The 20,531-nt window shown below is 41.3% G+C and overlaps 1 protein-coding gene across 3 annotated transcripts in view; it reads left to right on the top strand.

Annotated features, from left to right (window-relative positions):
* The window catches only part of USF3 (upstream transcription factor family member 3), a 45,879-nt gene extending 30,681 nt beyond the window's left edge, over nt 1-15,198 (top strand). For all 3 annotated transcript variants that reach the window (XM_025874362.2, XM_025874354.2, XM_073893494.1), the window contains exons 6-7: nt 4,451-4,547; nt 7,602-15,198. In XM_025874362.2, the coding sequence (XP_025730147.1) occupies nt 4,451-4,547; nt 7,602-14,047 (6,543 nt within the window). In that variant the 3' untranslated portion in view covers nt 14,048-15,198. The remainder of the gene's footprint in view (nt 1-4,450; nt 4,548-7,601) is intronic.
* Nucleotides 15,199-20,531: the final 5,333 nt, after the last annotated feature.

Raw genomic sequence — 20,531 nt, 5'->3', positions numbered from 1 at the left:
TTTTGTTTCCTGTCGTTTATGGTACATAGTTAATTGCCTCATGGTTTTTCATTTGCTTAATTTCCTATATATCTGTCTTTAGTTTTCCCCATCCTTACAGCAGCCTTCCAGTAGAGCATTCTGCATGATCAGATGGACCACATAATTTCCAGATCTTTAAGACCTTGAATTATTCAGTCCCATGATTACATTTTTTTATGTGCTATTGCATTTACCAGGCATTTCTTTTATTTTTTGTCAATCATATTTTGTCTTTAAATTCTTACCTAGAATCTTCCAAATATCTCTGCTTTGTTCTCCGTGCCCTGTCAACCTCCAATGGTACATAAATCTCAGTTTATTAAAGGGGACAGTTTTCCTTCACGAAGATAGCTTTTTGTTTCCTCTGATAATGAGGAAAACAAAACAAACTAAAACAAAATGGAAACAATATGAAAGGCATAAAAAAGTTTGAAAAGTAAATTGACATGCTACTTCTAAGTTATAGCTACTGTTAACAAATGTTGTTATGCATATCTTCAGACATTGCTTTATGATTAGATAGATAGATAGATAGATATAGACATCGAGTGCTGTTTTATAACCTGCCTTGTCATTTTCACTCATCAGTGTATGGTAGACTTTTAGTCAGGGATACCTTTCCTCATATGATCACCTTTCTTTTTCATGGTTATATAGTGTTTCATTATAATGGGATTTCATAATTTGTGTTAGCCTTTTTTGCTTAATTTTTAATTAAATTAATATATGTGAAAATTAATGTATAAACATAACAAATAGCACTAAAAAGCTTAAAACAACAATATTAGTCTCTGGCCTGCTTGTTTCCCAAGTCCAATACAACAACTTAAAGGCATCCATTTTCAACTGTTTCTTCTGGAGTATACCTTTATATTTTGAAATAATAAGCTTATATTACTATATCTTAATTTTTCTATTTTAGATTTTATCTATTGACTTATTATTCTTTTCCCTTGTCTTTGCCTTGTCTAATCCTCCCAATGTAATTCTGCCCCAACTTTTGATTAAATTAATATTCAGTTTTTTGTTTTTTAGACTGAAAATATTGTTTATGGTAGGAAGGAGTACTATTATTATGTTTTGTCCTATATGTAACTTTTGTGTTTTTTGGGTTAGTAATTGCCTTGTTTTTCACTTGCTTAACTGTTTATATACCTATCTTGTTATTTATTTATTTAAATTTTTTTAAATTTATTTTTTATTTTTAAGTAAGCTCTGTACCCAACATGGGGCTTGAACTCACAACCCTGAGATTAAGAGTCCCATGCTCTACTGACTGAGCCACCTAGGCACCTCTCTCTGTACCTGTCTTTAACTCTTTCCACACTTTCAACAGTCTCTTTAGAGTTTCTACATAGTCAAGTGTACCACATAATTTCCATTTTCTCTTTTTCCTTTGAGACTTTACTTCTGGAACCTTCTGCCCTTCTTCAGTCTCAATTGATTGGTCTTTTCCAACTCTTCTCTTTTTAATTTCAGCTCTCATACTTTTAATTTTAGAAATCTGATTGTAGTTATTTGTCTTCAATAGATACCGTTTGATAAAATTTTGTTAGGGATTTCTTTACCTAAAATTTCTTTACCCAGAGAGAATAACAGACTTTGGCAGTGGTACCATAAGGTTTGATAAATGGATTTTCGAGAGTCTTTTTCTTATTCTCTTTGTTCTTTTTCATATCACATGTTTGGTTCATGAATACAATATCATGTCATCTCTGAGGATGTTATATAGGTTTTAAAAATTTCTTTTTCTTCTTGTTTTGTTTCTTCTGATTTTCTTTTTTTCCCCTTTGTTTTGATGTTTTGTCTTTCATTTTGGAGACTCTCCTTAAATGTTTAGTGATACTTAGCTGTGTTCTCATATTTGAGAATGAGGCATTAAAAAGCCGATTGAATAGGCTTGACTTTTGGTGCCCTAACTGTTGAGTGATTAGGTGGTAAGCTAGTGTTACTGTTTTTGTAGCACTTCAAAATGTCAATGTTGGTAGCTTGTTTAATTTTGGGCATAGTATTAACTTTTATTTTCCAGACAAGAATCCTTCAGCCCCCTATCTACAAATGGGAAGGCTGGGAAGAGGAGTATAAGGCTGATTGCCATATTCTGGGAGCTGGGTTGGGGAAAGGGTGCTGGAGAGTCTCAGGTTTTAGGAGGCAGAATTTTATTTTACCTTCCTGTCTTCACTGAGTTGCCTCATCTTGTCCACTTCTGTGCCAACCATCCCTGAGGCCAAAATTATCTGTTTCAAATTTCACAGAAAATAAACTTGTCTCCTGCAGTTGGGGCAGGAAGGGGAAGTCATCCAGCTGCGTAGGATGTGTTTGTGTGGGGGAGGGGGTTAATTTTTATTTCTGCCTAAGAAGAGTCCACCAGTCCCCTCAGTTTAACCCCATACCTCACCCCACCTTTTGTGGTAGCTGGAGCTTCCCAGTCCTGAACCTCCCCAGGCTTTCAGAGGGCCAGATCAGTTTGCTTGCTTCTCAAGACTACCTCCCTTGGCAAGATCTGACACTTCAGTTTCTTTTCATTCTCTTCTACGGGATGGTACTTAGTCTTACCTAAGTGTGTTTTTTCATTTGTGTGTGTGTGTGTGTTTTAATGTACTTTGAGTTTCCTTAACATGATGGCAAATTTAAGGGCAGGAACTATGTTTTGTCTTCTGTTACGTCTTCTGATTGTTTTTCTTTCTCCACATCTCAATGTACAGTAGCTTCTCAGGAAATATTGGTGTTTGCCCAGTAATATCTTACTTTCCTGCTCTTGGCTGTCATTCCTACAAGTTTCTTGGAAAGGAAACCATAGTCATTTCACTTCCTTGGTGTCCTAGAATGTGCAATGAAAGTCAGTATTTGGCTCCCAGAAGCCAAGTAGATTAAGATTTTCTTCACTATTGCTACATGTCCTCAGCCCCATCTGCAGTAGAGAGGCAGTAGATGGGCATTATCAGGTTCTGCCTTTGTCTCAACTCTTGCTTTATGAAAGGACAGTATTTATTTTTTCTCTGTAAAATGTTTCCTAGATTATATTGGGTCTCTGTTGGGACTCAGTCTAAGAAACCCAGAATTGTAACTTTGTGAACCAAAGCCCTAAATCACTGATTCCTACCTGAAAAGAGCTATCTGATAAAGTACTGGGGATATTTAATAATATACATACTGGAATAGAAATTAAACATTCACTGTAACATTTTTAATAGCTGAAAAATAAAAAAAACAAATGCCTCTTATACAGCTTAAAAGTTGTCAGTAATGGACTCAAAAATAAAATAAATTCAGCCTTTACAAAGTATAACATAGATATCTAAACTCTATAGGGGAAATATCTCCAAGATATATTTTTAAATAAGAACAATGTAGCATACTATTTATAGTATCCTTCTATCTGTCTTTTGTTTTTTGTTTTTTTAAAGATAGATAAATAGATCCACGTATCAGCCTAGAATATTTCTGGAAGGATATATAAGTAGCTTTATGGCAGTTGCCTCTGGAATAGGGTGTAGAGAACTAAAGCCAAAAGGAATGTCACTTATTGTGTTTTATTTTTAACAGTTGTTCATAGAGTAAAGAATAATATTTAAGTCTAAAATCTTTACATGGCCTTGAAAGCCCTCTCTGGCCTCTTCCTCCTACCACTCTTCCACTATATACTTTACTCTAGTTCCACTCACCTCACCATGGTTCCTCCAATGTGCGAACACCGCCCTGCTTGAGGGCCTTTGCCCTTGCTGATCCTAATACCTGGACGCTCTTCCTCCAGATATCCACAGGGCATACTTCCTTGTCCTTCCTTCTGGTTTTTGCTTTGTCTTACAAGGGGGGCCCTCTCCAACCTCCCCATGCAAAATAGATTATAGTACAGTGTCTTAGTTTGGACTCTTACAAGAAAAATAACGTGGTTTAAACAACAGAAATTTATTTCTCACAGTTCTGGAGGCTGCGAAGTCTAAGCATACATCAGTTCCTGGTGTATGCTCTTTTCCTGGTTGTGTCCTCACATGACAGACAGCGCGATCACCTCTCTCATGTCTTTTCTTCTAAGGGCACTGATCTCATTCATGAGGGATCTACCCTCATGACCTAATTACCTCCCAAAGGCCCACCTGCAAATACCATCATATGCGGGATCAGGGTTTCAACATGGATTACAGGGGGACAAAAACATATATATATAATGTATATTCCTAAAGGTCAGGAATTTTGTCTGTTTTGTTTATTATATCCCTAGTGCCTAGAACAGGGCCTGACACATAGTAGATGCTCAATAAATACTTAGTAAGTGAAAAGTGAACAGTAGAAGCATTTCAATATGGTGCCTGTTTTAATTTTGAAAAGATACATGTCACATATATGTGATAAAACCAAAGCTTTACATTTCTTTCTGCAAGTTCTTACTCTTCAGTGAAACTTTTAAATGGTTAATTCTCTTTGGCAGAGCAAGAATATGATCCTGGACCAAGCCTTTAAATATATAACAGAATTGAAAAGGCAAAATGATGAACTCCTGCTTAATGGAGGAAACAATGAACAAGGTAAAGATTTTAAGATTCTTACTTTTTATTGTTTTTTCAGTGTTCAGGTCTTTGTGTCACAGGACAACTTACATGAGGATACAGAAGGCTTTTTGGACCAGAAACTTTATTAAGATTGTGCATTCAGTGGGTCTGAAAGAATAGTGTTGCAAAATAAATTCATCTTCGTTTACCTACCCCCCCACCCCCACCCCTCCGTGAGCAACTCTAATCTTTCAGGCATACAGAATTTTGATTTTGGACTCTTGTGTACTTCATGTTTGCTTAACTCATGAGACAAATAATGCTGGATCTCTTTTATTCCACTTTGATCTTCCAGCTAGAGGATATAGGGGAGAGTCCTGCTCAGTGTAACTTAAAAATAAAATAAAGATATGCCTGGGCCAAGACTTAACTGTGAATTAACTGAAAAGGTCAAAACATTCCGTTCATAATTGTTTACATTGCATGTAATGTGTGTATCAGACTGCCTGGTCATTTAGTGAAATTTGATTTTTATTATTCATTACCTTTTTAGATAATTACGTTGTGAAAAAATTTTAAGTTTTTTATAACAGCTGAAAAGAAAAATACGCCAGACAAATGTAAAGCTCAGAGTAGTAGGCAGTTTGAATTGTTCTTTATTTATGGCTCCACAACAGCAGAGAAAGAATTTCCTGTGACAACTCAATAGGTCACCTTAAAAGGAGAGGAACAAAGGTAGAATATGCTGAGGTGGGGGCAGTGTTGGACTGCGTTTATTGTATATCTCGAAGCGTTCTGAATTCTCTTCGCTTACTTTAAGTTAGATGACAGCTTACCCCCTCACCCAAGGCAGCTGTCTTTTACCATCCAGGCCTTGTTTTATGATGCTGGTAGATAGGTAGTTTCATAATACATGTTTGGTAACCGTTCTGAGGCACCCCACAGTAGGGGTGTTAAGGCTAGAATGATGTGTGGACTTTCTGAGGAGAGCTCCTTTGGTTTCACAGCCTAGAAGCTGAGGCAGTCAAGTTCCCTTAGGGAAAAGGGAACCTGTTAGAAAAATACCAGTTGCCTGGGGCTCAGGAAAAGCTGAGCAGATGGGCCAGGGCTCGAGGCAGCTTAAGTCTGACTACCATCCTTTCTTTGGTTCTTTTTGGTGCATCTGTTCTCTTTTCTTCCCCCAGCAGCTTCCCCACGTACTCACTGTCCACGTGACAGGCTGGGCGGTGGTCTGAGTGGTGGCCTTGGGAGTCAGGCCCACCTGGGCTGAGTCTCCTCTTCACTTCCTCACTCAGTACCCGTGGCTGTTCACCTCACCTCGCCCAGTCTCAGTTTCCTTATCTGAAAATGAAGATAATTCTAGCATGTATGTGGTTGACTTTAGACAAATTTATGCGATTACTCCGAGCCTGTTTCTCACATCTCAAAATATTGATGACAATAGGTAGTTCCCATCTCATGGCTGTTATGAGGATTAAAAGAAATAATGCAGGTACACTGCTTAGAGTAAAGCGGGCATATAGTAAATGTTACCTGTTACTGCGGTCATCATCATCATTATTGTTATTAAATGAGATGATGAATGAAAAGTGCCAGGCATGTAGTAAGTGTGTAGTTAAGTGAGAACAGTCGTCATCATTATTTGGTCCATTATAATTGTCCGTTAGTTTCTGATGTCCCTGGCACGTTGGCATCTTTCTTCTGTGTCTCTTAGTTTAAATGTCTGAGAGGAATAATCTGCTAGTCTCAGCTCATCCTCGTCATAGCAGAACTTTTTATTTCAGGTCCCCTCATAGGGCATTGGCTTTGAAGATTAGCTGCCCTTGGTGGAGGGAGAGGGGGAGAGTATCTACCACTGTGGCAAGACAGGTAGGATGTGTAGGGTCACAGAGCCACAATACCAGCACCCAAGGCTGCCCCCGTCGTAGGATCTGTGGGTGAACTTCTCCCCCTTCGGAAAGAGTAGGGGTGTGACAGTAGTGTATATGCCTTGGCCCTACTGAGGAAAATTCAAGTTCCGTTATTGATGCTTTCTTTGGTGCTCTACTACTTTACACATTTTACTTGGGCTCTGTTGTTTCAAAGAATAAAATAGAAGGGAGTTTATTTATTTTATTTTTTAAAGATTTTATTTATTTGACAGAGGGAGAGAGGGAGAGCACAAGCAGGTGGAGGGGCAGAGGGAGAGAGAGAAGCAGACTCCCTGCTGAGCAGGGAGCCCGACGTGGGACTTGATCCCCGGGCCCCTGGGATCATGACCTGAGCTGAAGGCAGCCGCTTAACCCACTGAGCCACCCAGGTGCCCCTAGAAGGGAGTTTAAAGCCATTTGTAAAAGAGACTATCTATTACCACCACAAGTAATGTTCGCTGTTACAGCATTTAAATGCTATTTTATTGATATTCAGTGTTATTTTCCTAGCATGTTACCATGATATCAGTATGTCTTCCCTTCTTTTACCTTTTTAGCTGCCCTGTTGGGAATTTTTGAATTGGGAATTTTGAAATTTCTACATTGTGAGTAATTTCTGACCTTTGGGTTGTTGACCCTTAACGATACATTCTTTTTTTTTTTTAATTTAATTTTATTATGTTAGCATACAGTACATCATTAGTTTTTTTTTAAATATTTTTATTTTTTTATTTTTATTTATTTATTTGAGAGAGAGAGAATGAGAGATAGCACGAGAGGGAAGAGGGTCAGAGGGAGAAGCAGACTCCCTGCTGAGCAGGGAGCCCGATGTGGGACTCGATCCCGGGACTCCAGGATCATGACCTGAGCTGAAGGCAGTCACTTAACCAACTGAGCCACCCAGGCGCCCGCATCATTGGTTTTTGATGTAGTGATCCACGCTTCGTTGTTTTCATATAACATCCAGTGCTCCATTCTTTAAAAAGGATTCAATAGAGGCTTGATACACCACTGTAAAAAGGAGAAAGAATTTGCTTTAGAAAAGAACTGAAGATTCTCAGTTGAGGTATTTAGAAATACTAGAATTATAATGCAGTAGTTAGCACACAGCTTTTTCTTAAGTTACCATAAATACTGACATTAACAGGTAATTGTTTCATTTCTATTTTTAATATTGTAGCTGAAGAAATTAAAAAGCTACGTAAACAACTGGAAGAAATTCAAAAAGAAAATGGCCGATATATTGAGTTACTGAAAGCAAATGACATATGCCTATATGATGACCCCACAATCCACTGGAAAGGAAATCTTAAAAACTCAAAGGTCTCTGTTGTTATTCCCAGTGATCAGGTTCAAAAAAATATCATTGTTTATTCCAATGGGAGTCAGCCTGGTGGACATAGCCAGGGAACAGCTGTTCAGGGGATAACCTTTAATGTTGGTCATAATTTACAAAAGCAAACTGCCAATGTGGTACCAGTACAGAGGGCTTGCAATCTGGTGACTCCTGTGTCTATTTCTGGAGTTTACCCTCCTGAAAACAAGCCATGGCATCCGACCACAGTTTCTGCACTGGCTGCCAACCAGCCTGTTCCTCTTTGTCTTCCTGCTACCATTTCTGCTCACAACATTCTCGAGCTTTCCACCTCCGAAAGCGAATCGAGTGTGCTTGGTGCCACCAGTGGCTCACTGATCGCTGTTCCCATTGGGCCTGAACCTCACCACCATCGGTCCTTGCACACATGTGTAAATGATCAAAATTCTCCTGAAAATAAGAATGGGCAAGAGAGCCCCAGATCAGTGAAGAAAACAGTCCCTGGTGCCACAAGCATCCCCACCACCTCCTCGGCGACTGCCGCAAACGTGCACCATGGAAGCAAGTCCTGCCCGAGCATACAGGATTTCAGAAATGATTTTCAAACCACCTTCGTCGTTTCAGTTACCACCACGGTCTGCTCCCAGCCTCCCAGGTCTGTAGGTGATTCTTGTCCAGCGAGCATTAGCAAGGGTGCAGACTTGGCAGGTGTTACCGCGGTGGTGGCCCCCTCTGCCCCCGGAGGAGGGAAGACCACCACTCCTGTAAGCACTCTCTCTGCAACCCCTTTGGACAGTAGTTGGACTCTTTCTTGTTCTTTGCCTTCTTCAAGTGTTAGCGCTTCAGATTTAAAAAACATGAATAGCCTTACCCGAATTTCCTCTGCTGGAAACACACAGACCACGTGGACTACTTTGCAACTGGCGGGAAATACTATTCAGCCCTTAACCCAGACACCTTCTTCTGCTGTGACTCCGGTAGTAAATGAGTCTGGTCCCAGCCCTACCACAACCAACCATGGTAGACACGTCGCTACAGGCGTCAACTTGAGTAATTCCTTTCCAGCAGATGGGCAGGCGGTTGAGCAAGTAGTTGTAACCTTGCCTTCGTGCCCGTCTTTACCTATGCAGCCACTGATTGCCCAACCACAGGTTAAATCTCAGCCTCCAAAAAATATCCTTCCTTTGAATTCAGCAATGCAGGTTATTCAGATGGCTCAGCCCGTTGGGTCGGCTGTGAATGCAGCGCCAGCTAATCAAAATGTTATCATTCTTCAGCCCCCCAGCACTACCCCTTGCCCAGCGGTGATGAGAGCAGAGGTTCCCAACCAAACAGTAGGTCAGCAGATAGTGATCATACAGGCAGCTAATCAGAACCCCTTGCCACTCCTCTCGGCTCCACCTCCTGGTTCTGTTCGACTCCCTGTCAATGGAGCCAATGCTCTAATAGGGTCTAATAATTCAGTGCAAAATGTTTCGACCCCACAGACTTTTGGAGGAAAGCATCTTGTCCATATATTACCAAGACCTTCATCTTTATCAACATCTAGTTCAACACAAACTTTTTCTGTTACCGTGTCAAACCAACAACAGCCTCAAACCATTTCTTTAAATGGACAGCTCTTTGCTTTGCAGCCTGTGATGTCCTCATCAGGAACTACAAATCAAACCCCTATGCAAATTATCCAACCCACCACCAGCGAAGATCCAAATACCAATGTTGCCCTGAATACGTTTGGAGCTTTGGCCAGCCTCAATCAAAGCATATCACAGATGGCTGGGCAAAGCTGTGTACAGTTGTCTATTAGCCAGCCTGCCAATCCTCCAACTGCTGCAAATAGTCAGACCGCCCCAGTTAACTGTGTTTCGTTAACAACAACTGTAGCATCTCCCATGACAACGGATAATTCAGCCACACTACCCAGTACTTACAATCTAGTAACTACTCCCTCAGTGAACACCGTAGCTTGTTTACCTAACGTGAAGTCAAAAAGGTTGAATAAGAAGCCAGGTGCCAAGAAACACTTAGCAGCTAACAAGTCAGCGTGCCCCCTGAATCCAGTCAGAGACGTGGGCAAGTTAGACTGCCCCAGCACTGAAGCCCCCGCAGAGCCATCGTGTAATGATGGACTGCTGGAAAGCCGCCCTGTTGTGTTACCATCTGTCGCCGTGTGCCAGGCAAATAGCATAAGTGTTTCTGGTTCACATTCTGTGGATGTTCTGAATTCTGAATCAGTGATACCTGAATCTGTACCCAGATCTGCGTCAGCAGAAGAGACTAGCTCACCCTCCCAGGCATCTGTAGCAAGTGAACATTTTGTCATGGCCCCAGCAAAATCCAAAGATTCTGCCCCCATTTTGCAACGAGAGACATCTCAGGATAAGCCACCAACTAGTTTGGCATTGTCAGATGCTGCCAAATCCTGCACTTCGGCCAACGTGTTGATTCCATCTCCAAGTGATCCCCACACTTTGGTTTCTCAGGTTTCTGGTCTGTCATCTACCGCTAGCACTGCAAATACCGACTGTGTTTCCGAGGTAGAGATCATTGCTGAACCTTGCCGGGTGGAGCAGGAGTCATCTGCTGCGATGCAAACGACAGGTCTCTTAAAGGGGCAAGGTTTGACTGCACTGCTCTCTGGTCTCGCTAAAGAGAAAGACCCTCAGAAACTGTCTCTTTCAGTCCAGGTGGACCATCCTGATTTTTCTTCGGAAAATTCTAAAATAGTTGATTCAGGTGTTGATTTACATCCCAAACGGGAGCTCTTATTGATGAACAGTGACGATAGAGACCCGGGGCCGCATCACTCCTGCGTCCCCGATCCGGAGGTTATCAGTGGTTCCTTGCTCGTCAGCAGGCAGGCCGACTCTCCCATGTCAACCAGCTCCGGTAGCAGTCGTAGTTTCTCGGTGGCATCCATGCTTCCTGAAACGGCTAGAGAGGATGTCACCAGCAGTACGACGACGAATACGTGTGACAGCTGTACCTTTGTGGAGCAAACAGACATTGTTGCTCTTGCGGCAAGAGCTATTTTTGACCAGGACAGCCTGGAAAAGGGAAGAGCTGGCAGCCAGGCTGACATGAGGGAAGTTACTTCGAAGCCTTCCGAAGGGCCACCTTTAGAGGGGGACCAGCCTTTCAAAGCACAGCTGTCTAAAGAGGGTGGTGCAGGACAGGCAGAAGCAACACCAAGTGAATTTAATTCTCAGGATTCGATTGAAGCCACAGTGGATCGGCCCCTTGGGAAACCAAGTTGCTCTGTAGGAATTAAAACATCAAATGCCTCTTTACAGGTTTCCACCTCTCAGCCACCGAGCATCACCAGTTTGAGTGTGAATAATCTTATCCACCAGAGCGGCATCAGCCATCCTCTGGTCAGCTGTGCCGGAATGTCCCAAGCTTCAGAGCAAACGACTGTTCCTGCCACGGTTAACCTGACGGTGGCATCTAGCTCCTATACCAGTCAGCCTCCTGGGGCGCCTCTGATGACTGAATATCCCCAGGAACAGCTGAATACCATTACTGGCACCATCCCAAATCCACAGATCCAAGAGCCACTCTTAAAGCCAAGTCAGGAAAGCCGCAAAGACTCTGCTAAGCGTGCTGTCCAAGATGATCTTCTGTTGTCTTCAGCTAAACGTCAAAAGCACTGTCCGCCAGCCCCGCTGAGGCTTGAGGCTATGTCCCTGATGAGCCGAACTCCAGATGGCATTTCTGATCAGGCTCAGATGATGGTCAGTCAGCTCCCTCCCGACTCTGCGAGCTCTGCAGTGCCTCTCAGCAACCCAGCACATGGAGACGGCCTTACGCGATTATTCCCAGCTAGTAACAATTTTGTGGCCTCTGCACTGAGGCCGACGGAAGTCCAGTGCACTTCTCAGAACTCGGTGGCTGAGCAGCAGCCAACACAGGCCAGTCAACATCTCCAGGCCCTGCAACAGCATGTCCCAGCCCAGGGGGTAGCCCACCTGCATAGTAACCACCTCTACTTAAAGCAGCAACACCAAGCAGGGCAGTTACGAGAGAGGCATCATTTATATCAGTTGCAGCATCACGTACCTCACGCTGAGAGCTCTGTCCTCTCTCAGCCCCATAACGTCCATCAGCAGAGGACTCTACAGCAGGAAGTTCAGATGCAGAAAAAGAGGAGTCTTGTGCAGGGCACTCAGGCCTCTCAGCTTTCCTTGCAACCGAAGCACCACGGAACTGAGCAGCCCCGCCCCAAGAGTGGTCAGCCACATCCCCACCATCAGCAGATGCAGCAGCAGATGCAGCAACACTTTGGAAGTTCCCAGCCGGAGAAGAGCTGTGAAAACCCTTCAACTAGCCGGAACCACCATAACCATCCCCAGAACCATCTCAGTCAAGATATGATGCACCAGCAGCCGGATGTTGGAAGCAGGCAGCAAGGTTCAGGGGTTTCTTCAGAACACGTATCTGGGCACAATCCGATGCAGAGGCTTTTGACATCGAGAGGCATAGAGCAGCAAATGGTGTCCCAGCCAACTATTGTGACTAGACCTTCAGACATGACGTGTACTCCACACAGGCCGGAGAGAAATAGAGTTTCAAGTTACTCTGCTGAGGCCCTCATTGGAAAGACATCTTCTAATTCAGAGCAGAGAATGGGCATATCGATTCAGGGTTCCAGAGTTTCGGATCAGCTCGAAATGAGAAGCTATCTTGATGTTCCCAGGAATAAGAGTTTAGCCATTCACAATATGCAGGGTCGCGTGGACCACCCTGTTGCCTCGGATATCCGCCTTTCTGACTGTCAGACATTTAAACCAAGTGGAGCCAGTCAGCAGCCCCCGAGTAATTTTGAAGTACAATCGTCAAGAAATAACGAAATAGGAAACCCTGTATCATCACTGAGGAGCATGCAGTCGCAGGCTTTTCGAGTTAGTCAAAACCCCGGTGCACCACCAGTCGACCGCCAAAAGAGGTTACCTTATCCACCAGTTCAGAGTATCCCAACAGGAAATGCCATCCCACCGAGGGACAGTGAAAATACATGCCACCAGAGTTTCATGCAGAGCTTACTTGCCCCTCACCTTGGTGATCAGGTCCTTGGAAGCCAGAGATCACTCTCAGAACATCAGAGGAACACACAGTGTGGTCCGTCCTCTGCAATTGAATATAATTGTCCCCCAACTCATGAAAGTGTCCATATTAGAAGAGAGAGTGAGAGTCAGAACAGGGAAAGCTGTGACATGTCCCTGGGTGCAATTAACACCAGGAACAGCACCTTGACTATTCCTTTCTCAAGTTCTTCTTCTTCAGGAGATATTCAAGGTCGAAACACAAGTCCCAATGTTTCTGTACAGAAGTCCAATCCCATGAGGATAACTGACAGTCATGGGACCAAGGGCCACATGAACCCTCCAGCCACAACCAACATGCATGGCGTTGCAAGGCCAGCTCTGCCCCATCCGTCCGTGTCTCACGGAAATGCTGAGCAAGGGCCTCCTGTACGTCCCACTAATTCTTCAGTTCCCCAGCGATCGAGGCATCCCTTGCAAGACAGCAGTGGTTCCAAAATTCGTCAGCCTGAAAGGAATCGTTCTGGAAACCAAAGACACAGTAATGTCTTTGACCCGAGTCTTCCCCATCTTCCTCTGTCTACTAGTGGTAGTATGATTCTTGGACGCCAGCAGCCCCCTACAGACAAGAGAGGAAGTATTGTTCGTTTCATGCCCGATAGCCCACAGGTACCTAATGATAATTCAGCGCCTGACCAGCATACACTATCACAAAATTTTGGTTTTCCTTTTATTCCCGAGGGTGGCATGAATCCACCGATAAATGCTAATACTTCTTTCATTCCACAGGTTACTCAGTCTAGTGCCACTCGAACGCCAGCCCTCATCCCTGTAGACCCCCAAAATACTCTACCCTCCTTCTATCCCCCGTACTCTCCTGCTCATCCTACACTGTCCAATGATATTTCCATCCCCTATTTTTCCAATCAGATGTTCTCAAATCCTAGCACTGAGAAAGTAAACAGCGGAAGCCTAAATAACCGATTTGGATCAATTCTGTCTCCTCCCAGACCTGTCGGTTTTGCTCAACCAAGTTTTCCTCTGCTCCCTGATATGCCGCCAATGCACATGACCAACTCTCACTTGTCCAACTTTAACATGACATCTTTGTTTCCAGAAATAGCTACAGCTCTTCCTGATGGCTCGGCAATGTCACCTTTGCTTACGATAGCAAACTCCTCTGCTTCTGACTCTTCCAAGCAGTCCTCAAACAGACCTGCCCACAACATAAGCCATATTTTAGGTCATGACTGCAGTTCAGCTGTTTAAATACTGATAGACTAAATGTACATGTATCAGCTGAGACTACAAATGTGTTTGTGTGTGCATGCACACGTAATGCACATGGAGCAGGAGATCGTGTGTGTGTGTGTGTGTGTGTGTGTGTGTTTGTATAATCAATTTCCAGTTACCTTCTGAATGTAGGGAAGTCACGCCAGAGATGATGCGAATCATGGGTTGTCAAAAACAAATTATCTTTCATTTTTAACTGCACAGTGTGCTTTTTAAATTTTCTGAGGAGCTAGATTTTCAAGTTTGATTTGTAATCTTATATTCCCTAAATGCTAATCAGCTGGAAGTTGGGGGAGATCCTTTTGGCATGTGCTGGGTAGTAGTAGGAAAGAACCTAGATTTTAAACTTGATTGTTGATCATTTATAAAGTAGATACTTGAGATAGTTGAATTGCTCTCCCAAAAATCCAGATACTTCGATACAATGTAGTGGCTCAGCACCAAATGCTTGGCCAATGTCAGCATCTAGAACAGTTTCTTACCCATGGCAGGTGTTGAATTAATATGGAATGAATGTCCATGGTTAAAGTCAAGCCGTTAGCAAATAAATGAGTTGTTTAATCAGCCTTCATTCCCAAGGTTTGGTTTAGGTAGAGGCTTCTTTCTTAATTATAACAATTCTTCAATTATCTGAACTTAATGTCTTGTTCTTCACATTAGAGAGCCATTTTATCTTTTAATTGTGCCAAGATCCTAGATGTAAAGGTCTTCCTTACTTAGCCTTAAAAATAGCAATCTAAAAAGCAAAGTACATAGACGTTCTCCATTTTGTGCTTGCATTTTGCATCAGGTCATAAGGATAAAAGCAGTTGTATTGCAGAGTTTGGCTTGTGTTCAGTTAAAGATTGTTGTTTCATCAATTGAATTTTGTTTTAGTGTTCTCTCTTCATTCTGTTCATTTGATCCTGAAATAATTTCTGTTATATTTGTTTAATCATTAGGGACTGCTCAGTAAATAGTGTGTTTGGAATCTACACAATTATTTGAGCCTTACTTTTTAAATATTTCTGAGCAGAGTCTTTAAGCTCTGTCAGTATTTTCACTTACTGATATTTATATTTAAAATATGGCATTATATGTTACATTATTACCCTTCATAGTAGAATTATAATGAGAAGATGAATTTGTATATGTGCTGCCGAAGCGAGCACATGAGAAGATGAATTTGTTCATGATTTTTCCTGATGGTGGATGTGAAATGGTGCTTCAGAAAATTGTCTTTGTGTATGTCCATGTGTGTATGTGTGTGTGTGTACACAGACATAGATTTTAAAGTTTAACTGGTCCTTTAAAAATTGGCTTGCCATCTGGAAATGGAAATTGTGACCTGAGACCCCCTGAAGTATTGGAAAACTTGATGTCAGGGTTTTTAAAAGCCCCTTCGAAGTTAATTATGTACACACACACATACACACACACACACACTAATATATTGAATTTTGAAAACTTAAAACCTATGAAAACAACCATATATACTCATATTCTCAAACCTATTATTTGTTGTTGTTATATTCTGCCAAATAGGGGATGGAGTGGGAGAGATACATATAAATGGTTCTGTCTGCTCTGTTAATAAAGTGAACCCAAGGACCAGCATTTTATTTTTTTTCCTCCTTGAAAATGCCTCCTCAGGCTGGGTCAGAGCAGTTAACTCTGGCGAATACCTCTTGTGAAGACTCGGTAAAAGGGTCGTGTGTGCCTCTTGAACTGTATTTACCAAACCTTCCTCCCTCTTCCTGCTGCCCACCGAAGCAGCCTCCTGGGGGCAAAAAAAAAAAAAAAAAAAAAAGGGAAACAAGAAATGCTTCTGTATTTTCTCCTTCAAAATGGTCATGGCGAAGAATAGGAATTACTTCAATAAGACAACAGATAAACACAGTACTTTAACACTTTTAATTGGGAAAAAAGTGAGATTCATGGCTTGTTTTTTAATTACCTTAACTGAGTTTTAAGTTGTAACATTCAGGTTTTTCTCTGTAGTTGAAAGGTCCAACCTGCCAATTTCAAGGATAGTGTTCGATGTGTTTGGCTCTTCTTCCCCCATCCTCCTCCCTCGCCCTGTCGCTCTCTGTCTTTCACATACACATACAAATGCACTCACGTACAGCGCAGCGGCCGTTGAGTTCTGGAGAACTGGGCACTGTTCGATGTAATTAGAACTACGGTAACAGGCTAAGGAGAAGATCAATTTGACCATTGCAGTAGAAAGGCCTCAAAGCCTGGTACTTTCAGCTGTTTCTCTATTGCATTGATTTTCTTATTCTGCTCAGCCCTGTTCAGAGATAGCGTTTACGTTTTTCAGAGCTTTCATTCCAAGCACATCTTACTTTGATCCCAAATGAGCCTCTACCCTTAAGGAAAGCTTATTTGACCATCTGAAGAAAGATGTGACCATCTGCACATAATTTGGCTCCTGCTTACATGTAGCTCTAATTATCTTACAGACCATGTGCGTATATATGTAATGATCATTGTATATATGGACTCAATTCTGAAAGTGTTCAGAGTACAGTAATCTTACTTGATTTAAAAGCATGAGTGTATGAAATTTACCAGCAGTATATTAAGTATTTGATAATCAGAGCTACATGATTTTGGGGAGGAAATTTATTATTTAATATCTACCAATCTCGATATAGTTTTTGGCAAAGGTGTGGCAGGAAACAGTCAATTTTGGTTATAGTAAATTTAATGTTATTCTTGGCTTGCTAATATTGGACTATAGAATGTAAGACCATTTCCACAAATAATTTTGTAATTTCTGGAAATACACAGACATACAAATGTATGAATTGCAAATGAGAGTCATTAATTAAATTATTTCTATCTCTTTTAGTGTTGTTGATCGCATAGAATCAATTAGAGAAAGTGGTTCATTCCTGTAAACATTTAACATGGTAATTTCTAATGAGGTGAAAAATTTCAGATTTCTCATCATGTTTACATTTTTAATGTATATCAGTCATGGATAAAAGAAATCAAGTTTGATGTCATTGGTTTTTTTGGTACATACCAATTGTTTGGGGATATTTTATGCCATTTCAGGAAATTTATTTTTTTTTTAATATTGTAAGACCTTTTGGAGGAACCAGGGATGGCACCTCTTTTCTAAGTAAGGTGTGATAGTCCACAGTGATCATGCTTTATAAAATTTAACATATTAGAACTGTGGAAAGAGAAGAATGAGGAGGGAATATTCTTTTGCAGCAATTTCCAGTTACATATCAGGGTGAACCGCAATAAAGATCAACTTTTAAAAATCAGCCTTTTTTTTTTGTTTTGTTTTCCTAATCAGCCTTCTTAAAATACAAAATTATTTAAACACTAAAGAAAATTCATTTGCTTTGCTCTTGCCTTCTAACATTATCCATGTCATGGAGAGGCTAAAATTTATACTCAAAAAAAAAATGTGGAAACACATTTTAATGGGAGTGAAGTTTTAAAAATTTGAGAAAGGGTGAAGACTTACTACTCAGCGTCTTCTTAGCTTTGTCCTTCGTCTGATCTGCAGGTACCTAGGCTCCTCTTTTCTTCAATCTGCTCTGTGTGAAACGGGTGGCAGGGAGCCTGCTCATTTCCTTAGGATGATTATTCCTCTTGAAACTTGAAGGTTTGAAGGTTTATTGGGCCCATCCATCTCTTGGATCATTGTGTGATAGTGAGTCGTGCTCCTAAATCAGCGATTCCCAATTCCTGGCTTTGGGAACCACTGTGTCTCCTGTTCTATCGAGGGGCAACAAGAATTTCTTGAAACAAAGTTAGTTCAGAATTAATTTAAAATATTGAATGTGCCATACAGTTCTGTTCCTTGTTTTGATGAACTTGCTTTCTTCCCATGGGGGAGTTTTAGAAAGTGCAGAGGTGGTACCAAGATCAGATGGCTTTGGATTGATATCTTAGGGTTCTGGAAATTGTAATTCTGTTGTCTGTATAAATTCTGCCTTTGCCTGGAGATAATTACCTATGGCTGTGTACATCCAGAAGGGCAGTAATCATAGCCAAATAAACTAGTGTGAAGTTAATCTGTGAGTGATGATTTTATAATACCTATATGCAAATTAAAGGCCAGAAATTCGTTTCTTCTTGAAGTATCTTTTTGGCTAAATGCTCCCAACAGAAAAGGGTTCTTTTTTTTTTTTTTTTTTTTTGACTTAACCATATTCTCTCTGCATTCTACATTTTCTGTGTGAGACTGACAGTGTTTTTACCAGAGTCTGTGGGGGACACCGAGTTTAGATTGAGGCAGTCCAGCATGAGGACCTTCTTGGACACAGAGCTTCTAGTTCTGACACATGCCTCTATTCTGGTACTGCACTTTACCTGAAACTGTGCCTCTGGTCCGAAGACCAGCCCTTGGAACATACTACCACCCACTCCTCTGTTGTATAGCAAAGGACCAGCCAGAAGGGTACGTGCCATGTAAAGAAACACCTAGAACACAAGAACAGCTGATGTTTCTCACTGTTGCCTTATCATTCTCTGAGCCATCTTCGATGCCGATCTTGTAAAAAATGTACTATTTAGAAGCAAAACTCCTTTTAAACTCTGAGCTTGTAGGTGGTGGTCATTCAGTATCGTTTCCATATTTGCACAAACCCTATCAACTGTAGGGCTCGGGTGCAGGCATGTTTTCAGATGCTTCCGAAACACGAGCCAACTTCGGTTGAAAGTATTGGCTATAATACTCAAATTGGTGTTATTTTGGATGGATAATCTGCATTATCTGTCACCAGAGATCTCATGAGACAGAGAACGCTTGTAATTTAACACTTTTAAAAGCGATGATCATAAGTTGTGGGGGTTTTTTGCGTTTTTTTTTTTTTTTTTTTTTTTTGGCTCAGTTGTGTGTACAGCTCTACACCATACCATGTTATAGGAACTTACAGAGTCTTCTCCGTCTCACTCCTTTACTTCTCTGGATCTCTTTATCCCCATCCCTTAAGTCTTAAAACCATTTTCATCTGTGGGGTCATTGAGGCACTGGACGTGACTATATTGGTAACCTTTGAGGGAGTTAAACTGTTGATCTTCCAAGAAGAAAGGGACCAGACAGTGTTGCTTAAAATGCTGCAGTTGTGTTACTGTGAAGAAAAGATTTGCTTCCATGTTCAGCAGGCCATATATATATATATATATATGTATATATATATATATATATATATTCATTTTGGTAAAAATAGGTGGGAAAAATCTGAGAACATAATTACCTTCACAAATTATTTATAGATACACTGGGTGAGAGGCTTACTGTAGGGCAGTCACCAGAAAAAAACTTAACTGTAGTCTTTCAATAGTGTAATATTTGTATCTATTCCCATGCCAGCAATGTCTGCTGTGTACTGTGTCCTATTACTGTAAATCACCTGGTTTATAATTCTAATGGGAACTAATTTGTTTCGTAATGGAATCCAGAGCAGATATGTATAATACGATCAGGATTGTCCTACAGTTGTATATAAGAATAGGTCCAGTTTATTTTGACATCTTTTTACAAATGCATTGTATTAGGGTGTGAATATTCTGAACCATGCTCTTGTTTAAAGTTTTGAAATTTTTATTGGTAAATGTAACATTTTAATGGTTGTAATAATTATTTGTATAGATATGAATATAGTATTTTATTTAAGAAAATAAACTTTGCATTTTTGCATTGTGAATTCTGTCTTTTCTGATCATTGCATGTGCTGCCTCAAACCCGGTATTAAAAATGACTTCTCTTGCATACCAGAGTTTTCTATTCAAGTAATCTTCCAGTTTTGCCAAAATGTCTGAAAATAATACCATGACACATTTCCCATGGGGAGTGTGTTCCTGATCAAAGAGTCAATCTCAAATAAATTATAATTATGCCAGTGCCATATTGTTCGAGCAAACTATACACCTCTGTACCTATTGTAAAAAGTAAAATTAGAATTTCAGATCTGGAAGAGTATGGAGAGATGATTCAGCTAGACTCCTCCTCACGTATTTATAGTGGAGGAAACTGAAGCACAGAACTTGGGAATAAGAAATGGGTCTTTTATTACAGCTACCCACATCAACTTGGTTACATGGGTTTTTTTGCAGATTTTATTTATTTGAGAGAGATAGAGCGCATGGGAGCAGGGGGAGGAAGGGAGGAGGGGAAGGAGCAGAGGGGGAGGGACAAGCAGACTTGTGCTGAGTGCAGAGCCCAACGCAGGGCTCAATCTCATGACCCCAAAATCATGACCCTGAGCTCAGGACCTGAGCCAAAATCAAGACTCAGAAGCTTGGGGCGCCTGGGTGGCTCAGTTGTTTAAGCGACTGCCTTCGGCTCAGGTCATGATCCTGGAGTCCCGGGATCGAGTCCCACATCGGGCTCCCTGCTCAGCGGGGAGTCTGCTTCTCCCTCTGACCCTCCTGCCTCTCATGCTCTCTCTCACTCTCTCTCAAATAAATAAATAAAATCTTAAAAAAAAAGACTCAGAAGCTTAACTGA

This window comes from Callorhinus ursinus, unplaced genomic scaffold, assembly GCF_003265705.2.
Source record: "Callorhinus ursinus isolate GAN/ISIS: 27379988/994484 unplaced genomic scaffold, GSC_fseal_2.0 scaffold1, whole genome shotgun sequence".
NCBI lineage: Eukaryota > Metazoa > Chordata > Mammalia > Carnivora > Otariidae > Callorhinus > Callorhinus ursinus.
Note: the sequence above shows the minus strand (reverse complement) of the source record. Positions and strands in the feature narration are given on the sequence as shown.